This window comes from Oncorhynchus gorbuscha, linkage group LG24 (assembly GCF_021184085.1).
Source record: "Oncorhynchus gorbuscha isolate QuinsamMale2020 ecotype Even-year linkage group LG24, OgorEven_v1.0, whole genome shotgun sequence".
NCBI classification, from domain to species: domain Eukaryota; kingdom Metazoa; phylum Chordata; class Actinopteri; order Salmoniformes; family Salmonidae; genus Oncorhynchus; species Oncorhynchus gorbuscha.
The window spans coordinates 64,686,296-64,709,545 of record NC_060196.1 but is presented as its reverse complement, the minus strand read 5'-3'; the positions used below and the strand labels follow the sequence as shown (position 1 = coordinate 64,709,545).

The 23,250-nt window shown below is 39.4% G+C and overlaps 1 protein-coding gene across 1 annotated transcript in view; it reads left to right on the top strand.

The window, feature by feature from the left end:
- Positions 1-23,250, top strand: part of LOC124012787 (angiopoietin-2-like) — a 123,260-nt gene that overhangs the window by 57,161 nt on the left and 42,849 nt on the right. Inside the window, exons 4-5 of the mRNA XM_046326748.1 lie at positions 1,600-1,832; positions 2,328-2,452. Of these exons, the coding sequence (XP_046182704.1) occupies positions 1,600-1,832; positions 2,328-2,452 (358 nt within the window). The remainder of the gene's footprint in view (positions 1-1,599; positions 1,833-2,327; positions 2,453-23,250) is intronic.

The window sequence follows — 23,250 nt, the reverse complement described above, 5'->3', positions numbered from 1 at the left end:
TTAACAATTAACAAAATTATTATTAACCAATGAAAAAAATAACAAAACATGTTTGAGAGAGAAAGGGGAGAAGGAGTTGATTTAACATTTAAACTTTGATAAATTGTTATAAATTTTTATCATTGTTTAGCCTACTATTAACATTTAATGGAAATGCTAATCCTATTCTGTGCCAGTGTCACAACTCTTACGTTTTGGTTTTTCAGCGATCAGAGGATAATGAAAGATGTCAATCCGGATCATCCACCGATCCGTACAACGACACAATCTGATGCTGAAAAAAAAGAGGGGAAAAATGTAGATTCAATCAGAGGAGGCGCCGTGAAAAAAAAATCTTACAAATGACGATGAACTTAACTCCAGTATCCACTGAAGGAAACTCTTTTGAGCAGCCCCCCTTGAACAACTGGTACCAGCTCAACATCCTAGGTGATTTCAATTGTACCTCATGTGAACTATGTACACTATGTTGTATAATAAAACCCATGTTCTTTATATGTGTGTGGTGTCATGTATCTCTCTCAGCGAGCCACAAACAGACAAAAACAAATATCAAAGAATGAAGTGAAAGATATTTTTATAAATTTGTGCGTTTTTTTTTGGCAGGAAGTTTTTGTATAAAATCTTCATATGTGACGCATCACATATGTGGTATTCAAAATAAAAATGACATTTTTTTTCTGGGAAATTATATTTCTGCCAGTCTAAGCATGAATATATAATCTTGTGATTAATGAAAAATGGGTATTAAATTGTATTTATTAAAAAAAACATTGTTATACTGAATGACATTTTATTAGGGTACATTTATATGTATCACAATAAAAATCACTTATTGGCTTTATTCTTGAATATAACTAATATAAGGACATAGGTGACACTCCAATGGACGTAAAAAATCCTTTTAGGGAATTTCTGTTTTATTATTTTGAAACTGGTCTTTGACCGATTTATCTGTTTTTGAGTATATGACTCATTCAGAGGTTGTTGTGTTACTGTGGAAGAGGATTTGGTGTTGTGTTTTTATTTGATGTTTAATCATGTTTTTGTTTGTTTGAGCGTTTTATGTGTTCTGGGTGCCCAAACTCTCTCTGCTGCTCAGTTTCCACCTAATTGTGTGGGAAATGTTCATATAGCCTGTCTTCTCTTGAGAGCCAGGTCTGCCTACGGCAGCCTTTCTCAATAGCAAGGCTATATTCACTGAGTCTGTACATAGTCTGTACATAGTCAAAGCTTTCCTTAAGTTTGGTCCTTCTGTAGCTCAGTTGGTAGAGCATGGCGCTTGTAACGCCAGGGTAGTGGGTTCGATCCCCGGGACCACCCATACGTAGAATGTATGCACACATGACTGTAAGTCGCTTTGGATAAAAGCGTCTGCTAAATGGCATATATTATTATTATTATTATAAGTTTGGGTCAGTCACAGTGGTCAGGTATTCTGCCACTGTGTACTCTCTTTTTGCTCAGTTTTCTGTTAATTCTTAGTTGAAGAGGCAGACCCCAGACCTCACAACCATGAAGGGCAATGGGTTATATAACTCACTCTCTCTCTTCTCTCCCCCTCCATCTCTCTCTCTCTCGTATGTATCTCTGTTTTAGTTTGCTAGAGCAAAGGTTCTCAGCTTTAGAGGCCAGGCACGTTAAGGAGCTCCAGGATCTTCAGAAGGAGAAACAGCAGTTGCAGGACATGCTGGAGAGACAGAGGCGCCTGGTCACCCAGCTAAATGGAGAGCTGGGGAGCTCCACACACAACAGCACACTACTGCAGAAACAGCAGACTATACTGACTGACACCGTGCAGCAGCTGCTAGCCATGGTCACCCACTGCAACGGTGAGAGAGATCTACTGTGAATGTGTTTGTTAATTGGAAGTAATGAAAGCATTTTTTTGTGCTTTTCCACTGGTTTTAGGTAGTAGGAAAGTAGGAGTAGGAAAACCAATAGTCATTATCCTGCATGCTATCCCTCTCTACCCAGATATACCCAGTACATAGTCATTATCCTGGATGTTATCCCTCTCTACCCAGATATACCCACTACATAGTCATTATCCTGCATGCTATCCCTCTCTACCCAGATATACCCAGTACATAGTCATTATCCTGCATGCTATCCCTCTCTACCCAGATATACCCAGTACATAGTCATTATCCTGGATGCTATCCCTCTCTACCCAGATATACCCAGTACATAGTCATTATCCTGGATGTTATCCCTCTCTACCCAGATATACCCAGTACATAGTCATTATCCTGCATGCTATCCCTCTCTACCCAGATATACCCAGTACATAGTCATTATCCTGGATGTTATCCCTCTCTACCCAGATATACCCACTACACCCAAAGAGGAGCCAGTGATCTACAGAAACTGTGCTGAAATCTACAGATCTGGGCTCACAGAGAATGGTGTCCACAGCATACGACCCCCTAACTCTACCCGCACAGTTAAGGTAAGGGTTACAACCCCCCCAACTCTACCCACGCAGTTAAGGTAAGGGTTACGACCCCCCCCAACTCTACCCACGCAGTGAAGGTAAGGGGTTACGACCCCCTAACTCTACCCACACAGTTAAGGTAAGGGGTTACGACCCCCTAACTCTACCCACACAGTGAAGATAAGGGGTTACGACCCCCCTCCAACTCTACCCACACAGTGAAGGTAAGGGGTTACGACCCCCAACTCTACCCACACAGTTAAGGTAAGGGGTTACGACCCCCAACTCTACCCACGCAGTGAAGGTAAGGGGTTACGACCCCCTAACTCTACCCACACAGTTAAGGTAAGGGGTTACGACCCCCTAACTCTACCCACACAGTGAAGGTAAGGGATTACATTGAATAACCTTATGCAGTGGTTCTGCTTTTATGTGCAATAATTGACTTTTCTTCCTATCAAATCCCATTGTATTGGTCACATATTGTGCAGCTGTGATCATGGGTGAAATCCTCACAAACGCTATGAATGAAATATATATTTTTAATTATTATTTTTATTTTATTTTTTTATTTCACCTTTATTTAACCAGGTAGGCTAGTTGAGAACAGGTTCTCATTTGCAACTGCGACCTGGCCAAGATAAAGCATAGCAGTGTGAACAGACAACACAGAGTTACACATGGAGTAAACAATTAACAAGTCAATAACACAGAGAAAAAAGGAGTCTATATACAATGTGTGCAAAAGGCATGAGGAGGTAGGCGAATAATTACAATATTGCAGATTAACACTGGAGTGATAAATGATCAGATGATCATGTACAGGTAGAGATATTGGTGTGCAAAAGAGCAGAAAAGTAAATAAATAAAAACTGTGGGGATGAGGTAGGTGAAAATGGGTGTGCTATTTACCAATAGATTATGTACAGCTGCAGCGATCGGTTAGCTGCTCAGCTAGCTGATGTTTGAAGTTGGTGAGGGAGATAAAAGTCTCCAACTTCAGCGATTTTTGCAATTCGTTCCAGTCACAGGCAGGAGAGTACAGGAACGAAAGGCGGCCAAATGAGGCGTTGGCTTTAGGGATGATCAATGAGATACACCTGCTGGAGCGCGTGCTACGGGTGGGTGTTGCCATCGTGACCAGTGAGCTGAGATAAGGCGGAGCTTTGCCTAGCATGGCCTTGTAGATGACCTGGAGCCAGTGGGTCTGGCGACAAATATGTAGCGAGGACTAGCCGACTAGAGCATACAAGTCGCAGTGGTGGGTGGTATAAGGTGCTTTAGTGACAAAACGGAAGGCACTGTGATAAACTGCATCCAGTTTGCTGAGTTGAGTGTTGGAAGCAATTTTGTAGATGACGTCGCCGAAGTCGAGGATCGGTAGGATAGTCAGTTTTACTAGGGTAAGCTTGGCAGCGTGAGTGAAGGGGGCTTTGTTGCGGGATAGAAAGCCGATTCTTGATTTGATTTTTGATTGGAGATGTTTGATATGGGTCTGGAAGGAGAGTTTGCAGTCTAGCCAGACACCTAGGTACTTATAGGTGTCCACATATTCAAGGTTGGAACCATCCAGGGTGGTGATGCTGGTCAGGCGTGCGGGTGCAGGCAGCGATCGGTTGAAAAGCATTTGGTTTTACTAGCATTAATGAAATTGTATTGTTTTTGAAAATGCCACATTAAGGAAGGACCAATGTAATACATCAGAGAGGGGGAGAACGGCCAAGTGGAAATGTCTGAACGCTATAACAAACAAGAGGCCCGGTCCGGCCACTCTCTGCTCTCACAGTCTGAAGACAAGACACATCACTGGCACAGATTTAGAGAGGCCTGGACCTCTGTTGAGAAAAAATACTGACGAGAGAAAATACTGTTGAAATTGGTGTTTTGTTATTCATAGCTTTTTCACAAACTCTCTCTCTCTCTCTCACTCCCTCTCTCTCTCTCTCTCCCTCTCACTCCCTCTCTCCCTCTCTCTCTCTCTCTCTCTCTCTCTCTCTCTCTCTCTCTCTCTCTCTCTCTCTCTCTCTCTCTCTGCCTCTCTCTCTCTCTCTCTCTCTCTCTCTCTCTCTCTCTCTCTCTCTCTCTCTCTCTCTCTCTCTCTCTCTCTTGCTCTGTACTGACCAGGGACCGTAGGGTACAGGGTACTATTTGCAAAACAACAGACGCAAGCTGCGTTACCCCGGTGCTTTCAATCTGTCTGCCTCCCAACCATTTAGCTTCATGGCAGACACGTACACACACTCTACATCTAGCCCCATGCTCGGCAGCAAGCCGAGAGAGGCTGCTGCAGTAAACTGGAGCAGGTTTCAATGGACCTGTTTTTAATGTAGAGTGTGTGTTTTAAATGTGTGTGTTTGTGTGTAACGACTGACTAATGAAAACAAACCCACTGTGACAAACTGATATTTAGAGCGTGTGTTTTTCTGGTGTGGACGTTTCAGTAAAGCACAAACGTGCAAATGGCCGACGTTTGGCAAACAAGTTTTAATCATGAGTGCTTTCTAAAAAGCCTCTCATAAACTTGGCCAGGGTATAATAAACGCCTTGGTTGTCGACACATTTTGACGCTGCCATGGTTACCGGCTATATAACAGCTCATTGGTTATTTTGGAGCACACCTTGTTCAACAGATATCATCGTTGGTTTGAACCTGCTTTCTGGGGAAATACACACATTCACACCTTGTTCAACAGATATCACCGTTGGTTTGAACCTGCTTACTGAGAAATACACACATTCACACCTTGTTCAACAGATATCATCGTTGGTTTGAACCTGCTTTCTGGGAAATACACACATTCACACCTTGTTCAACAGATATCATCGTTGGTTTGAACCTGCTTTCTGGGAAATACACACATTCACACCTTGTTCAACAGATATCATCGTTGGTTTGAACCTGCTTTCTGAGAAATACGCACATTCACACCTTGTTCAACAGATATCATCGTTGGTTTGAACCTGCTTTCTGGGAAATACACACATTCACACCTTGTTCAACAGATATCATCGTTGGTTTGAACCTGCTTTCTGGGAAATACACACATTCACACCTTGTTCAACAGATATCATCGTTGGTTTGAACCTGCTTTCTGGGAAATACACACATTCACACCTTGTTCAACAGATATCATCGTTGGTTTGAACCTGCTTTCTGAGAAATACACACATTCACACCTTGTTCAACAGATATCATCGTTGGTTTGAACCTGCTTTCTGGGAAATACACACATTCACACCTTGTTCAACAGATATCATCGTTGGTTTGAACCTGCTTTCTGGGGAAATACACACATTCACACCTTGTTCAACAGATATCATCGAACCTGCTTTCTGGGAAATACACACATTCACACCTTGTTCAACAGATATCATCGGTTTGAACCTGCTTTCTGGGAAATACACACATTCACACCTTGTTCAACAGATATCATCGTTGGTTTGAACCTGCTTTCTGGGAAATACACACATTCACACCTTGTTCAACAGATATCATCGTTGGTTTGAACCTGCTTTCTGGGAAATACACACATTCACACCTTGTTCAACAGATATCATCGTTGGTTTGAACCTGCTTTCTGAGAAATACGCACATTCACACCTTGTTCAACAGATATCATCGTTGGTTTGAACCTGCTTTCTGAGAAATACACACAGAACTGACATTCTAACACACTTATAAAGTTAGAATATAAAATATGATATTCGATAAGGATGCTGATGTAATCCTGTAAAATAATATTTATTTCTATGATATATTACATTTTAATTAAATTAACGTTTCTTTTCTTTGGGGAAAAAAAACACATACCCCCCCCAAAAAATTCAACATCAATTGCATATGCGAACCAGCATAAAATCATTCTGAAAAGGTTATTTCTATGAAATGTGATGAGCTCGAGGCTGTATTATAACACAATAGGTATGGCCCTAAATTTCTCTGCCAGTATCCCTGTGACTATGGAATATCCACAACAGAACTGTTCACCCCCCCCCAAAAAATGTATTTAAAAACCCTATTTTAAAAATCTATTTAAAAACCCTATTTTAAAAATCTATTTCAGGTCCCATGGTCTGAATCCAGAATATTGCTTAAAAGGACCACAGTCTTGGCTGAATATCGTACAATTCGTCCAAAAATGACACGCTATCCCCTTAAGTAGTGAAATAGTGTACTTCTGTTGAACAGGGCCGATACGGCTCATTAAAAGTAATGCACTGTATAGTGTAGAAGGTGCATTGGGGACTAAGCCCTGGTCGTGACAGATTATAACCATAGTATTTTCTTATTTTCCTTTTCCAAGTTTTCGTAAAAGACTCCGACCTATTTGACCACGAGGAACGGAGTCCACCTCTGGGAAAGAACTGGAAACACTAAGCAACATGTCTCATAGAGAGAACATACATGTAAAGGGAAGATATTCACCTCTGCCCCAGGTGGTGTGGATATCTCCACTGTAAGGGTCTGGGATTTAGGTGGAATGTTGTTTTGTATCCTAGCAACCCAAATATACAGAAAGTTGTTGCTGTGGTCATTTGAGTTAAGTTGGGTGCTGGAATAGCAAATAGTACCCTGTACCCTATGGACTACTGTGTTGGGTGCTTTAATAATAAATAGTACCCTATGTACTACTGTGTTGGGTGCTGTAATAATAAATAGTACCCTGTACCCTATGGACTACTGTGTTGGGTGCTGTAATAATAAATAGTACCCTATGTACTACTATGTTGGGTGCTGTAATAATAAATAGTACCCTGTACTCTATGGACTACTGTGTTGGGTGCTGTAATAATAAATAGTACCCTGTACCCTATGGACTACTGTGTTGGGTGCTGTAATAATAAATAGTACCCTGTACCCTATGGACTACTGTGTTGGGTGCTGTAATAATAAATAGTACCCTGTACCCTACTTCAGAGATGTAGATGTTACTATGTTACTGTGTTAAGTTGGGTTACTGTGATGTTAATATGTTACTGTGATGTTACTGTGATGTTACTGTGTTACTGTGATGTTACTATGTTACTGTGATGTTACTGTGATGTTAATATGTTACTGTGATGTTAATATGTTACTGTGGTGTTACTGTGATGTTACTGTGATGTTACTGTGGTGTTACTGTGATGTTACTGTGATGTTACTGTGATGATATTGTGTTACTGTGATGTTACTGTGATGTTACTATGTTACTGTGATGTTACTATGTTACTGTGATGTTACTGTGTTACTGTGATGTTACTGTGATGTTACTGTGATGTTACTGTGATGTTATTGTGTTACTGTGATGTTACTGTGATGTTACTGTGTTACTGTGATGTTACTGTGATGTTACTATGTTACTGTGATGTTACTGTGTTACTGTGATGTTACTGTGATGTTACTGTGATGTTATTGTGTTACTGTGATGTTACTGTGATGTTACTGTGGTGTTACTGTGATGTTACTGTGATGTTACTGTGATGATATTGTGTTACTGTGATGTTACTGTGATGTTACTGTGATGTTACTGTGATGTTACTGTGATGTTACTGTGATGTTATTGTGTTACTGTGATGTTACTGTGTTACTGTGATGTTACTGTGTTACTGTGATGTTACTGTGATGTTACCGTGTTACTGTGATGTTACTGTAATGTTACTGTGTTACTGTGATGTTACTGTGATGTTACTGTGTTACTGTGATGTTACTGTGATGTTACTATGTTACTGTGATGTTACTTTGATGTTATTGTGTTACTGTGATGTTACTGTGATGTTACTGTGATGTTACTGTGATGTTACTGTGTTACTGTGATGTTACTGTGATGTTATTGTGTTACTGTGATGTTACTGTGATGTTTCTATGTTACTGTGATGTTACTGTGATGTTACTGTGATGTTACTGTGATGTTACTGTGATGTTACTGTGATGTTACTGTGATGTTACTGTGAAACTGTGATGTTACTGTGATGTTACTGTGATGTTACTGTGTTACTGTGATGTTACTGTGTTACTGTGATGTTACTATGTTACTGTGATGTTACTGTGATGTTACTGTGTTACTGTGATGTTACTGTGTTACTGTGATGTTACTGTGTTACTGTGATGTTACTGTGTTACTGTGATGTTACTGTGTTACTGTGATGTTACTGTGAAACTGGGATGTTACTGTGATGTTACTGTGATGTTACTGTGATGTTACTGTGTTACTGTGATGTTACTATGTTACTGTGATGTTACTATGTTACTGTGATGTTACTGTGATGTTACTGTGATGTTACTGTGCTACTGTGATGTTACTGTGTTACTGTGATGTTACTGTGATGTTACTGTGTTACTGTGATGTTACTGTAATGTTACTGTGTTACTGTGATGTTACTGTGTTACTGTGATGTTACTGTAATGTTACTGTGTTACTGTGATGTTACTGTGTTACTGTGATGTTACTGTGTTACTGTGATGTTACTGTGATGTTATTGTGTTACTGTGATGTTACTGTGATGTTACTGTGATGTTACTGTGATGTTACTGTGTTACTGTGATGTTACTGTGTTACTGTGATGTTACTGTGTTACTGTGATGTTACTGTGATGTTATGTTACTGTGATGTTACTGTAATGTTACTGTGTTACTGTGATGTTACTGTGTTACTGTGATGTTACTGTGATGTTACTGTGTTACTGTGATGTTACTGTGTTACTGTGATGTTACTGTGTTACTGTGATGTTACTGTGATGTTATTGTGTTACTGTGATGTTACTGTGATGTTACTGTGATGTTACTGTGATGTTACTGTGTTACTGTGATGTTACTGTGATGTTATTGTGTTACTGTGATGTTACTGTGATGTTACTGTGATGTTACTGTGATGTTACTGTGATGTTACTATGTTACTGTGATGTTACTGTGATGTTACTGTGTTACTGTGATGTTACTGTGTTACTGTGATGTTACTGTGATGTTACTGTGATGTTACTGTGTTACTGTGATGTTACTGTTACTGTGATGCTACTATTATACTGTGATGTTACTATGTTACTGTGATGTTACTGTGATGTTACTGTGTTACTGTGATGTTACTGTGTTACTGTGATGTTACTATGTTACTGTGATGTTACTGTGATGTTACTGTGTTACTGTGATGTTACTGTGTTACTGTGATGTTACTGTGTTACTGTGATGTTACTGTGTTACTGTGATGTTACTGTGTTACTGTGATGTTACTGTGAAACTGGGATGTTACTGTGATGTTACTGTGATGTTACTGTGATGTTACTGTGTTACTGTGATGTTACTATGTTACTGTGATGTTACTATGTTACTGTGATGTTACTGTGATGTTACTGTGATGTTACTGTGCTACTGTGATGTTACTGTGTTACTGTGATGTTACTGTGATGTTACTGTGTTACTGTGATGTTACTGTAATGTTACTGTGTTACTGTGATGTTACTGTGTTACTGTGATGTTACTGTAATGTTACTGTGTTACTGTGATGTTACTGTGTTACTGTGATGTTACTGTGTTACTGTGATGTTACTGTGATGTTATTGTGTTACTGTGATGTTACTGTGATGTTACTGTGATGTTACTGTGATGTTACTGTGTTACTGTGATGTTACTGTGTTACTGTGATGTTACTGTGTTACTGTGATGTTACTGTGATGTTACTGTGTTACTGTGATGTTACTGTAATGTTACTGTGTTACTGTGATGTTACTGTGTTACTGTGATGTTACTGTAATGTTACTGTGTTACTGTGATGTTACTGTGTTACTGTGATGTTACTGTGTTACTGTGATGTTACTGTGATGTTATTGTGTTACTGTGATGTTACTGTGATGTTACTGTGATGTTACTGTGATGTTACTGTGTTACTGTGATGTTACTGTGATGTTATTGTGTTACTGTGATGTTACTGTGATGTTACTGTGATGTTACTGTGATGTTACTGTGATGTTACTATGTTACTGTGATGTTACTGTGATGTTACCGTGATGTTACTATGTTACTGTGATGTTACTGTGACGTTACTGTGATGTTACTGTGATGTTACTGTGATGTTACTGTGTTACTGTGATGTTACTATGTTACTGTGATGCTACTATTATACTGTGATGTTACTATGTTACTGTGATGTTACTGTGATGTTACTGTGTTACTGTGATGTTACTGTGTTACTGTGATGTTACTGTGTTACTGTGATGTTACTGTGATGTTACTGTGATGTTACTGTGTTACTGTGATGTTACTGTGTTACTGTGATGTTACTGTGTTACTATGTTACTGTGATGTTACTGTGATGTTACTATGTTACTGTGATGTTACTGTGATGTTACTGTGATGTTACTGTGTTACTGTGATGTTACTGTGTTACTGTGATGTTACTGTGTTACTGTGATGTTACTGTGATGTTACTGTGTTACTGTGATGTTACTGTGATGTTAATGTGATGTTACTGTGATGTTACTATGTTACTGTGATGTTACTATGTTACTGTGATGTTACTATGTTACTGTGATGTTACTGTGTTATTGTGTTACTGTGATGTTACTGTGATGTTACTGTGATGTTACTGTGATGTTACTGTGATGTTACTGTGATGTTATTGTGTTACTGTGATGTTACTGTGATGTTACTGTGATGTTACTGTGGTGTTACTGTGATGTTACTGTGATGTTACTGTGATGATATTGTGTTACTGTGATGTTACTGTGATGTTACTGTGATGTTACTGTGATGTTACTGTGATGTTATTGTGGTGTTACTGTGATGTTATTGTGTTACTGTGATGTTACTGTGTTACTGTGATGTTACTGTGATGTTACCGTGTTACTGTGATGTTACTGTAATGTTACTGTGTTACTGTGATGTTACTGTGATGTTACTGTGTTACTGTGATGTTACTGTGATGTTACTATGTTACTGTGATGTTACTGTGATGTTATTGTGTTACTTTGATGTTACTGTGATGTTACTGCGATGTTACTGTGATGTTACTGTGTTACTGTGATGTTACTGTGATGTTATTGTGTTACTGTGATGTTACTGTGATGTTACTATGTTACTGTGATGTTACTGTGATGTTACTGTGATGTTACTGTGATGTTACTGTGATGTTACTATGTTACTGTGATGTTACTGTGTTACTGTGATGTTACTGTGTTACTGTGATGTTACTATGTTACTGTGATGTTACTGTGATGTTACTGTGTTACTGTGATGTTACTGTGTTACTGTGATGTTACTGTGTTACTGTGATGTTACTATGTTACTGTGATGTTACTGTGATGTTACTGCGATGTTACTATGTTACTGTGATGTTACTGTGATGTTACTGTGTTACTGTGATGTTACTGTGATGTTACTGTGTTACTGTGATGTTAATGTGATGTTACTGTATTACTGTGATGTTACTGTGACGTTACTGTGTTACTGTGATGTTACTGTGATGTTACTATGTTACTGTGATGTTACTATGTTACTGTGATGTTACTATGTTACTGTGATGTTACTGTGATGTTACTGTGTTACTGTGATGTTACTGTGATGTTACTGTGATGTTACTATGTTACTGTGATGTTGCTATGTTACTGTGATGTTACTGTGATGTTATTGTGTTACTGTGATGTTACTGTGATGTTACTGTGATGTTACTGTGTTACTGTGATGTTACTGTGATGTTACTGTGTTACTGTGATGTTACTGTAATGTTACTGTGTTACTGTGATGTTACTGTGATGTTACTGTGATGTTACTATGTTACTGTGATGTTACTGTGATGTTACTGTGTTACTGTGATGTTACTGTGATGTCACTGTGATGTTACTATGTTACTCTGATGTTACTGTGTTACTGTGATGTTACCGTGATGTTACTGTCATGTTACTGTGTTACTGTGGTATTACTGTGATGTTACTGTGATGATACTGTCTTACTGTGATGTTACTGTGTTACTGTGATGTTACTGTGTTACTGTGATGTTACTGTGATACTGTGATGTTACTGTGTTACTGTGATGTTACTGTGATGTTACTGTGATGTTACTGTGATGTTACTGTGTTACTGTGATGTTACTGTGTTACTGTGATGTTACTGTGATGTTACTGTGTTACTGTGATGTTACTGTAATGTTACTGTGTTACTGTGATGTTACTGTGATGTTACTGTGTTACTGTGATGTTACTGTGATGTTACTGTGCTGTTACTGTGATGTTATTGTGTTACTGTGATGTTACTGTGATGTTACTGTGATGTTACTGTGATGTTACTGTGATGTTACTGTGATGTTACTATGTTACTGTGATGTTACTGTGATGTTACTGTGATGTTACTGTGATGTTACTGTGATGTTACTGTGTTACTGTGATGTTACTGTGATGTTACTATGTTACTGTGATGTTACTGTGTTACTGTGATGTTACTGTAATGTTACTGTGTTACTGTGATGTTACTGTGATGTTACTGTGTTACTGTGATGTTACTGTGATGTTACTGTGCTGTTACTGTGATGTTACTATGTTACTGTGATGTTACTGTGATGTTACTGTGATGTTACTGTGATGTTACTATGTTACTGTGATGTTACTGTGATGTTACTGGGATGTTACTATGTTACTGTGATGTTACTGTGATGTTATTGTGTTACTGTGATGTTACTGTGATGTTACTGTGATGTTACTGTGTTACTGTGATGTTACTGTGTTACTGTGATGTTACTGTGATGTTACTGTGATGTTACTGTGTTACTGTGATGTTACTGTGATGTTACTGTGTTACTGTGATGTTACTGCAATGTTACTGTGATGTTGGGTACACTATGGGTCCTGGTCAACAGTAGAGAACTGTGGGTCCTGGTCAACAGCAGTACTCTATGGGTCCTGGTCAACAGTAGTACTCTATGGGTCCTGGTCAACAGTAGTACTCTATGGGTCCTGGTCAACAGCAGTACTCTATGGGTCCTGGTCAACAGTAGTACCCTGTGGGTCCTGGTCAACAGTAGTACCCTATGGGTCCTGGTCAACAGTAGTGAACTATGGGTCCTGGTCAACAGTAGTGAACTTTGGGTCCTGGTCAACAGTAGTACCCTGTAGGTCCTGGTCAACAGTAGTACCCTATGGGTCCTGGTCAACAGTAGTACCCTGTAGGTCCTGGTCAACAGTAGTACCCTATGGGTCCTGGTCAACAGTAGTACCCTATGGGTCCTGGTCAACAGTAGTACCCTGTGGGTCCTGGTCAACAGTAGTACCCTGTGGGTCCTGGTCAACAGTAGTACCCTATGGGTCCTGGTCAACAGTAGTGAACTATGGGTCCTGGTCAACAGTAGGGTGCTATATTGCAATTAGTGTGCCAATTTGGTGTAGTGCTGGTCACTGACTCTAGGATTCTTCCCACCTCACTCCCACTAGGGAGATCAGAACATTCTGACAGGATGTTCTCACCATCCCACCTGGGTCACAACACATGACAACCCCAGAATAATGTGTTCCCTCTTTCCCTCAGGCATCTGAGACAACTTTTGAGATGCTATATTTCCTTCCCCTGGGGAGCCAGGATCTCCTCCCTCACTCTCCACCATTCTCCTCTCATTCTCCTTGGACGGTTTTCAGTTTGTCATCCCTGTTTGTTTAAGGGAAAACAGAAGACAGGCAGCCCGACAGGCTGGACCAATTCAGTTTGTCTGTGATGTGTACACCGAGGAACTTGAAACTTACTACCCTCTCCACTACTGTCCCGTCGATGTGGATAGGGGCGTGTTCCCTCTGCTGTTTCCTGAAGTCCACGATCATCTCCTTTGTTTTGTTGACGTTGAGTGTGAGGTTATTTTCCTGACACCACACTCCGAGGGCCCTCACCTCCTCCCTGTAGGCCGTCTCGTCGTTGTTGGTAATCAAGCCTACCACAGTTGTGTCGTCCGCAAACTTGATGATTGAGTTGGAGGCGTGCATGGCCACGCAGTCTTGGGTGAACAGGGAGTACAGGAGAGGGCTCAGAACGCACCCTTGTGGAGTCCCAGTGTTGAGGATCAGCTGGATGGAGATGTTGTTACCTACCCTCACCACCTGGGGGCGGCGTGTCAGGAAGTCCAGGACCTAGTTGCACAGGGCGGGATGGAGACCCAGGGTCTCGAGCTTGATGACGAGCTTGGAGGGTACTATGGTGTTGAATGCTTTTGACTGTAAGGTCATTCAGTCTTTCATACCGGAAGCCCTGCACTCTTACCCTCAAATACATGCTCTCTCTCTCTCTCTCTCTCTCTCTCTCTCTCTCTCTCTCTCTCTCTCTCTCTCTCTCTCTGGCTCTCTCTCTCTGGCTCTCTCTCTCTGGCTCTCTCTCTCTCTCTCTCTCTCTCTCTCTCTCTCTCTCTCTCTCTCTCTCTCTCTCTCTCTCTCTCTCTCTCTCTCTCTCTCTCTCTCTCTCTCTCTCTCTCTCTCTCTCTCTCTCTCTCTCTCTCTCTCTGGCTCTCTCTCTCTGGCTCTCTCTCTCTGGCTCTCTCTCTGTCTCTCTCTCTGTCTCTCTCTCTCTCTCTCTCTCTCTCTCTCTCTCTCTCTCTCTCTCTCTCTCTGGCTCTCTCTCTCTGGCTCTCTCTCTCTGGCTCTCTCTCTGTCTCTCTCTCTCTCTCTCTCTCTCTCTCTCTCTGGCTCTCTCTCTCTGGCTCTCTCTCTCTGTCTCTCTCTCTCTCTCTCTCTCTCTCTCTCTCTCTCTCTCTCTCTCTCTCTCTCTCTCTCTCTCTCTCTCTCTCTCTCTCTCTCTCTCTCTCTCTCTCTCTCTCTCTCTCTCTCTCTCTCTCTCTCTCTCTCTCTCTCTCTCTCTCTCTCTCTCTCTCTGTCTCTCTCTCTGTCTCTCTCTCTGTCTCTCTCTCTCTCTCTCTCTCTCTCTCTCTCTCTGGCTCTCTCTCTCTCTCTCTCTCTGGCTCTCTCTCTGGCTCTCTCTCTCTGGCTCTCTCTCTCTGTCTCTCTCTCTCTCTCTCTCTCTCTCTCTCTCTCTCTCTCTCTCTCTCTCTCTGGCTCTCTCTCTCTCTCTCTCTCTGGCTCTCTCTCTCTCTGGCTCTCTGGCTCTCTCTCTCTCTCTCTCTCTCTCTCTCTCTCTCTCTCTCTCTCTCTCTCTCTCTCTCTCTCTCTCTCTCTCTCTCTCTCTCTCTCTCTCTCTTGCTCTCTACTGACCAGGGACCGTAGGGTACAGGGTACTATTTGCAAAACAACAGACGCAAGCTGCGTTACCCCGGTGCTTTCAATCTGTCTGCCTCCCAACCATTTAGCTTCATGGCAGACACGTACACACACTCTACATCTAGCCCCATGCTCGGCAGCAAGCCGAGAGAGGCTGCTGCAGTAAACTGGAGCAGGTTTCAATGGACCTGTTTTTAATGTAGAGTGTGTGTTTTAAATGTGTGTGTTTGTGTGTAACGACTGACTAATGAAAACAAACCCACTGTGACAAACTGATATTTAGAGCGTGTGTTTTTCTGGTGTGGACGTTTCAGTAAAGCACAAACGTGCAAATAATTGGCAAACAAGTTTTAATCATGCTTTCTAAAAAGTTTGGCAAACAAGTTTTAATCATGAGTGCTTTCTAAAAGCCTCTCATAAACTTGGCCAGGGTATAATAAACGCCTTGGTTGTCGATATCACATTTTGACGCTGCCATGGTTACCGGCTATATAACAGCTCATTGGTTTGAACCTTTTGGAAATACACACACACACCTTGTTCAACAGATATCATCGTTGGTTTGAACCTGCTTTCTGGGAAATACACACATTCACACCTTGTTCAACAGATATCACCGTTGGTTTGAACCATGCTTTGAACTGAGAAATACACACATTCACACCTTGTTCAACAGATATCATCGTTGGTTTGAACCTGCTTTCTGGGAAATACACACATTCACACCTTGTTCAACAGATATCATCGTTGGTTTGAACCTGCTTTCTGGGAAATACACACATTCACACCTTGTTCAACAGATATCATCGTTGGTTTGAACCTGCTTTCTGGGAAATACACACATTCACACCTTGTTCAACAGATATCATCGTTGGTTTGAACCTGCTTTCTGAGAAATACGCACATTCACACCTTGTTCAACAGATATCATCGTTGGTTTGAACCTGCTTTCTGGGAAATACACACATTCACACCTTGTTCAACAGATATCATCGTTGGTTTGAACCTGCTTTCTGAGAAATACACACAGAACTGACATTCTAACACACTTATAAAGTTAGAATATAAAATATGATATTCGATAAGGATGCTGATGTAATCCTGTAAAATAATATTTATTTCTATGATATATTACATTTTAATTAAATTAACGTTTCTTTTCTTTGGGGAAAAAAAACACATACCCCCCCCAAAAAATTCAACATCAATTGCATATGCGAACCAGCATAAAATCATTCTGAAAAGGTTATTTCTATGAAATGTGATGAGCTCGAGGCTGTATTATAACACAATAGGTATGGCCCTAAATTTCTCTGCCAGTATCCCTGTGACTATGGAATATCCACAACAGAACTGTTCACCCCCCCCCAAAAAATGTATTTAAAAACCCTATTTTAAAAATCTATTTAAAAACCCTATTTTAAAAATCTATTTCAGGTCCCATGGTCTGAATCCAGAATATTGCTTAAAAGGACCACAGTCTTGGCTGAATATCGTACAATTCGTCCAAAAATGACACGCTATCCCCTTAAGTAGTGAAATAGTGTACTTCTGTTGAACAGGGCCGATACGGCTCATTAAAAGTAATGCACTGTATAGTGTAGAAGGTGCATTGGGGACTAAGCCCTGGTCGTGACAGATTATAACCATAGTATTTTCTTATTTTCCTTTTCCAAGTTTTCGTAAAAGACTCCGACCTATTTGACCACGAGGAACGGAGTCCTCCTCTGGGAAAGAACTGGAAACACTAAGCAACATGTCTCATAGAGAGAACATACATGTAAAGGGAAGATATTCACCTCTGCCCCAGGTGGTGTGGATATCTCCACTGTAAGGGTCTGGGATTTAGGTGGAATGTTGTTTTGTATCCTAGCAACCCAAATATACAGAAAGTTGTTGCTGTGGTCATTTGAGTTAAGTTGGGTGCTGGAATAGCAAATAGTACCCTGTACCCTATGGACTACTGTGTTGGGTGCTGTAATAATAAATAGTACCCTATGTACTACTGTGTTGGGTGCTGTAATAATAAATAGTACCCTGTACCCTATGGACTACTGTGTTGGGTGCTGTAATAATAAATAGTACCCTATGTACTACTATGTTGGGTGCTGTAATAATAAATAGTACCCTGTACTCTATGGACTACTGTGTTGGGTGCTGTAATAATAAATAGTACCCTGTACCCTATGGACTACTGTGTTGGGTGCTGTAATAATAAATAGTACCCTGTACCCTATGGACTACTGTGTTGGGTGCTGTAATAATAAATAGTACCCTGTACCCTACTTCAGAGATGTAGATGTTACTATGTTACTGTGTTAAGTTGGGTTACTGTGATGTTAATATGTTACTGTGATGTTACTGTGATGTTACTGTGTTACTGTGATGTTACTATGTTACTGTGATGTTACTGTGATGTTAATATGTTACTGTGATGTTAATATGTTACTGTGGTGTTACTGTGATGTTACTGTGATGTTACTGTGGTGTTACTGTGATGTTACTGTGATGTTACTGTGATGATATTGTGTTACTGTGATGTTACTGTGATGTTACTATGTTACTGTGATGTTACTATGTTACTGTGATGTTACTGTGTTACTGTGATGTTACTGTGATGTTACTGTGATGTTACTGTGATGTTATTGTGTTACTGTGATGTTACTGTGATGTTACTGTGTTACTGTGATGTTACTGTGATGTTACTATGTTACTGTGATGTTACTGTGTTACTGTGATGTTACTGTGATGTTACTGTGATGTTATTGTGTTACTGTGATGTTACTGTGATGTTACTGTGGTGTTACTGTGATGTTACTGTGATGTTACTGTGATGATATTGTGTTACTGTGATGTTACTGTGATGTTACTGTGATGTTACTGTGATGTTACTGTGATGTTACTGTGATGTGATGTTATTGTTACTGTTACTGTGATGTTACTGTGTTACTGTGATGTTACTGTGTTACTGTGATGTTACTGTGATGTTACTGTGTTACTGTGATGTTACTGTGAATGTTACTGTGTTACTGTGATGTTACTGTGTTATGTTACTGTGATGTTACTGTGATGTTACTATGTTACTGTGATGTTACTGTGATGTTATTGTGTTACTGTGATGTTACTGTGATGTTACTGTGATGTTACTGTGATGTTACTGTGTTACTGTGATGTTACTGTGATGCTTATTGTTACTGTTACTGTGATGTTACTGTGATGTTTCTGTGATGTTACTGTGATGTTACTGTGATGTTACTGTGATGTTACTGTGATGTTACTGTGATGTTACTGTGATGTTACTGTGAAACTGTGATGTTACTGTGATGTTACTGTGATGTTACTGTGTTACTGTGATGTTACTGTGTTACTGTGACTGTTACTGTGTTACTGTGATGTTACTGTGTTACTGTTACTGTGATGTTACTGTGTTACTGTGATGTTACTGTGTTACTGTGATGTTACTGTGTTACTGTGATGTTACTGTGTTACTGTGATGTTACTGTGAAACTGGGATGTTACTGTGATGTTACTGTGATGTTACTGTGATGTTACTGTGTTACTGTGATGTTACTATGTTACTGTGATGTTACTATGTTACTGTGATGTTACTGTGATGTTACTGTGATGTTACTGTGCTACTGTGATGTTACTGTGTTACTGTGATGTTACTGTGATGTTACTGTGTTACTGTTACTGATGTTACTGTAATGTTACTGTGTTACTGTGATGTTACTGTGTTACTGTGATGTTACTGTAATGTTACTGTGTTACTGTGATGTTACTGTGTTACTGTGATGTTACTGTGTTACTGTGATGTTACTGTGATGTTATTGTGTTACTGTGATGTTACTGTGATGTTACTGTGATGTTACTGTGATGTTACTGTGTTACTGTGATGTTACTGTGATGTTATTGTGTTACTGTGATGTTACTGTGATGTTACTGTGATGTTACTGTGATGTTACTGTGATGTTACTATGTTACTGTGATGTTACTGTGATGTTACTGTGATGTTACTGTGTTACTGTGATGTTACTGTGTTACTGTGATGTTACTGTGATGTTACTGTGACGTTACTGTGATGTTACTGTGTTACTGTGATGTTACTGTGTTACTGTGATGTTACTATGTTACTGTGATGCTACTGTTATACTGTGATGTTACTATGTTACTGTGATGTTACTGTGATGTTACTGTGATGTTACTGTGTTACTGTGATGTTACTGTGTTACTGTTGTTACTGTGATGTTACTGTGATGTTACTGTGATGTTACTGTGTTACTGTGATGTTACTGTGTTACTGTGATGTTACTGTGTTTACTGTGATGTTACTGTGATGTTACTGTGTTACTGTTACTGTGTTACTGTGATGTTACTGTGATGTTACTGTGTTACTGTGATGTTACTTACTGTGATGTTACTGTGTTACTGTGATGTTACTGTGACTGTGATGTTACTGTGATGTTACTGTGATGTTACTGTGATGTTACTGTGTTACTGTGATGTTACTGTGATGTTACTGTGTTACTGTGATGTTACTGTAATGTTACTGTGTTACTGTGATGTTACTGTGTTACTGTGATGTTACTGTAATGTTACTGTGTTACTGTGATGTTACTGTGTTACTGTGATGTTACTGTGTTACTGTGATGTTACTGTGATGTTATTGTGTTACTGTGATGTTACTGTGATGTTACTGTGATGTTACTGTGATGTTACTGTGTTACTGTGATGTTACTGTGATGTTATTGTGTTACTGTGATGTTACTGTGATGTTACTGTGATGTTACTGTGATGTTACTATGTTACTGTGATGTTACTGTGATGTTACCGTGATGTTACTATGTTACTGTGATGTTACTGTGATGTTACTGTGATGTTACTATGTTACTGTGATGTTACTGTGATGTTACTGTGTTACTGTGATGTTACTATGTTACTGTGATGCTACTATTATACTGTGATGTTACTATGTTACTGTGATGTTACTGTGATGTTACTGTGTTACTGTGATGTTACTGTGTTACTGTGATGTTACTGTGTTACTGTGATGTTACTGTGATGTTACTGTGATGTTACTGTGATGTTACTGTGTTACTGTGATGTTACTGTGTTACTGTGATGTTACTGTGTTACTATGTTACTGTGATGTTACTGTGATGTTACTATGTTACTGTGATGTTACTGTGATGTTACTGTGATGTTACTGTGTTACTGTGATGTTACTGTGTTACTGTGATGTTACTGTGTTACTGTGATGTTACTGTGATGTTACTGTGTTACTGTGATGTTACTGTGATGTTAATGTGATGTTACTGTGATGTTACTATGTTACTGTGATGTTACTATGTTACTGTGATGTTACTATGTTACTGTGATGTTACTGTGTTACTTGTGTTACTGTGATGTTACTGTGATGTTACTGTGATGTTACTGTGATGTTACTGTGATGTTACTGTGATGTTTACTATGTTACTGTGATGTTACTGTGATGTTACTGTGATGTTACTGTGATGTTACTGTGGTGTTACTGTGATGTTACTGTGATGTTACTGTGATGATATTGTGTTACTGTGATGTTACTGTGATGTTACTGTGATGTTACTGTGATGTTACTGTGATGTTACTGTGATGTTATTGTGGTGTTACTGTGATGTTATTGTGTTACTGTGATGTTACTGTGTTACTGTGATGTTACTGTGATGTTACCGTGTTACTGTGATGTTACTGTAATGTTACTGTGTTACTGTGATGTTACTGTGATGTTACTGTGTTACTGTGATGTTACTGTGATGTTACTATGTTACTGTGATGTTACTGTGATGTTATTGTGTTACTTTGATGTTACTGTGATGTTACTGCGATGTTACTGTGATGTTACTGTGTTACTGTGATGTTACTGTGATGTTATTGTGTTACTGTGATGTTACTGTGATGTTACTATGTTACTGTGATGTTACTGTGATGTTACTGTGATGTTACTGTGATGTTACTGTGATGTTACTATGTTACTGTGATGTTACTGTGTTACTGTGATGTTACTGTGTTACTGTGATGTTACTATGTTACTGTGATGTTACTGTGATGTTACTGTGTTACTGTGATGTTACTGTGTTACTGTGATGTTACTGTGTTACTGTGATGTTACTATGTTACTGTGATGTTACTGTGATGTTACTGCGATGTTACTATGTTACTGTGATGTTACTGTGATGTTACTGTGTTACTGTGATGTTACTGTGATGTTACTGTGATGTTACTGTGATGTTAATGTGATGTTACTGTATTACTGTGATGTTACTGTGTTACGTTACTGTGATGTTACTGTGATGTTACTGTGATGTTACTGTGATGTTACTGTGATGTTACTATGTTACTGTGATGTTACTGTGATGTTACTGTGATGTTACTGTGATGTTACTGTGTTACTGTGATGTTACTGTGATGTTACTGTGATGTTACTATGTTACTGTGATGTTGCTATGTTACTGTGATGTTACTGTGATGTTATTGTGTTACTGTGATGTTACTGTGATGTTACTGTGATGTTACTGTGATGTTACTGTGATGTTACTGTGATGTTACTGTGATGTTACTGTGTTACTGTGATGTTACTGTGTTACTGTGATGTTACTGTGATGTTACTGTGTTACTGTGATGTTACTGTAATGTTACTGTGTTACTGTGATGTTACTGTGATGTTACTGTGATGTTACTATGTTACTGTGATGTTACTGTGATGTTACTGTGTTTACTGTGATGTTACTGTGATGTTACTGTGTTACTGTGATGTTACTGTGATGTTACTCTGATGTTACTGTGTTACTGTTACTGATGTTACTGTGTTACTGTGATGTTACTGTCATGTTACTGTGTTACTGTGTTACTGTATTACTGTGATGTTACTGTGATGATACTGTCTTACTGTGATGTTACTGTGTTACTGTGATGTTACTGTGTTACTGTGATGTTACTGTGATACTGTGATGTTACTGTGATTACTGTGATGTTACTGTGATGTTACTGTGATGTTACTGTGATGTTACTGTGTTACTGTGATGTTACTGTGTTACTGTGATGTTACTGTGATGTTACTGTGTTACTGTGATGTTACTGTTACTGTGATGTTACTGTGTTACTGTGATGTTACTGTGATGTTACTGTGTTACTGTGATGTTACTGTGATGTTACTGTGCTGTTACTGTGATGTTATTGTGTTACTGTTACTGATGTTACTGTGATGTTACTGTGATGTTACTGTGATGTTACTGTGATGTTACTGTGATGTTACTACTGATGTTACTGTGTGATGTTACTGTGTGTTACTGTGATGTTACTGTGATGTTACTGTGATGTTACTGTGATTACTGTGATGTTACTGTGATGTTACTATGTTACTGTGATGTTACTGTGATGTTACTGTGATGTTACTATGTTACTGTGATGTTACTGTGATGTTACTGTGATGTTACTGTGATGTTACTATGTTACTGTGATGTTACTGTGATGTTACTGGTTACTGATGTTACTATGTTACTGTGATGTTACTGTGATGTTACTGTGTGTTACTGTGATGTTACTGTGATGTTACTGTGATGTTACTGTGTTACTGTGATGTTACTGTGTTACTGTGATGTTACTGTGATGTTACTGTGATGTTACTG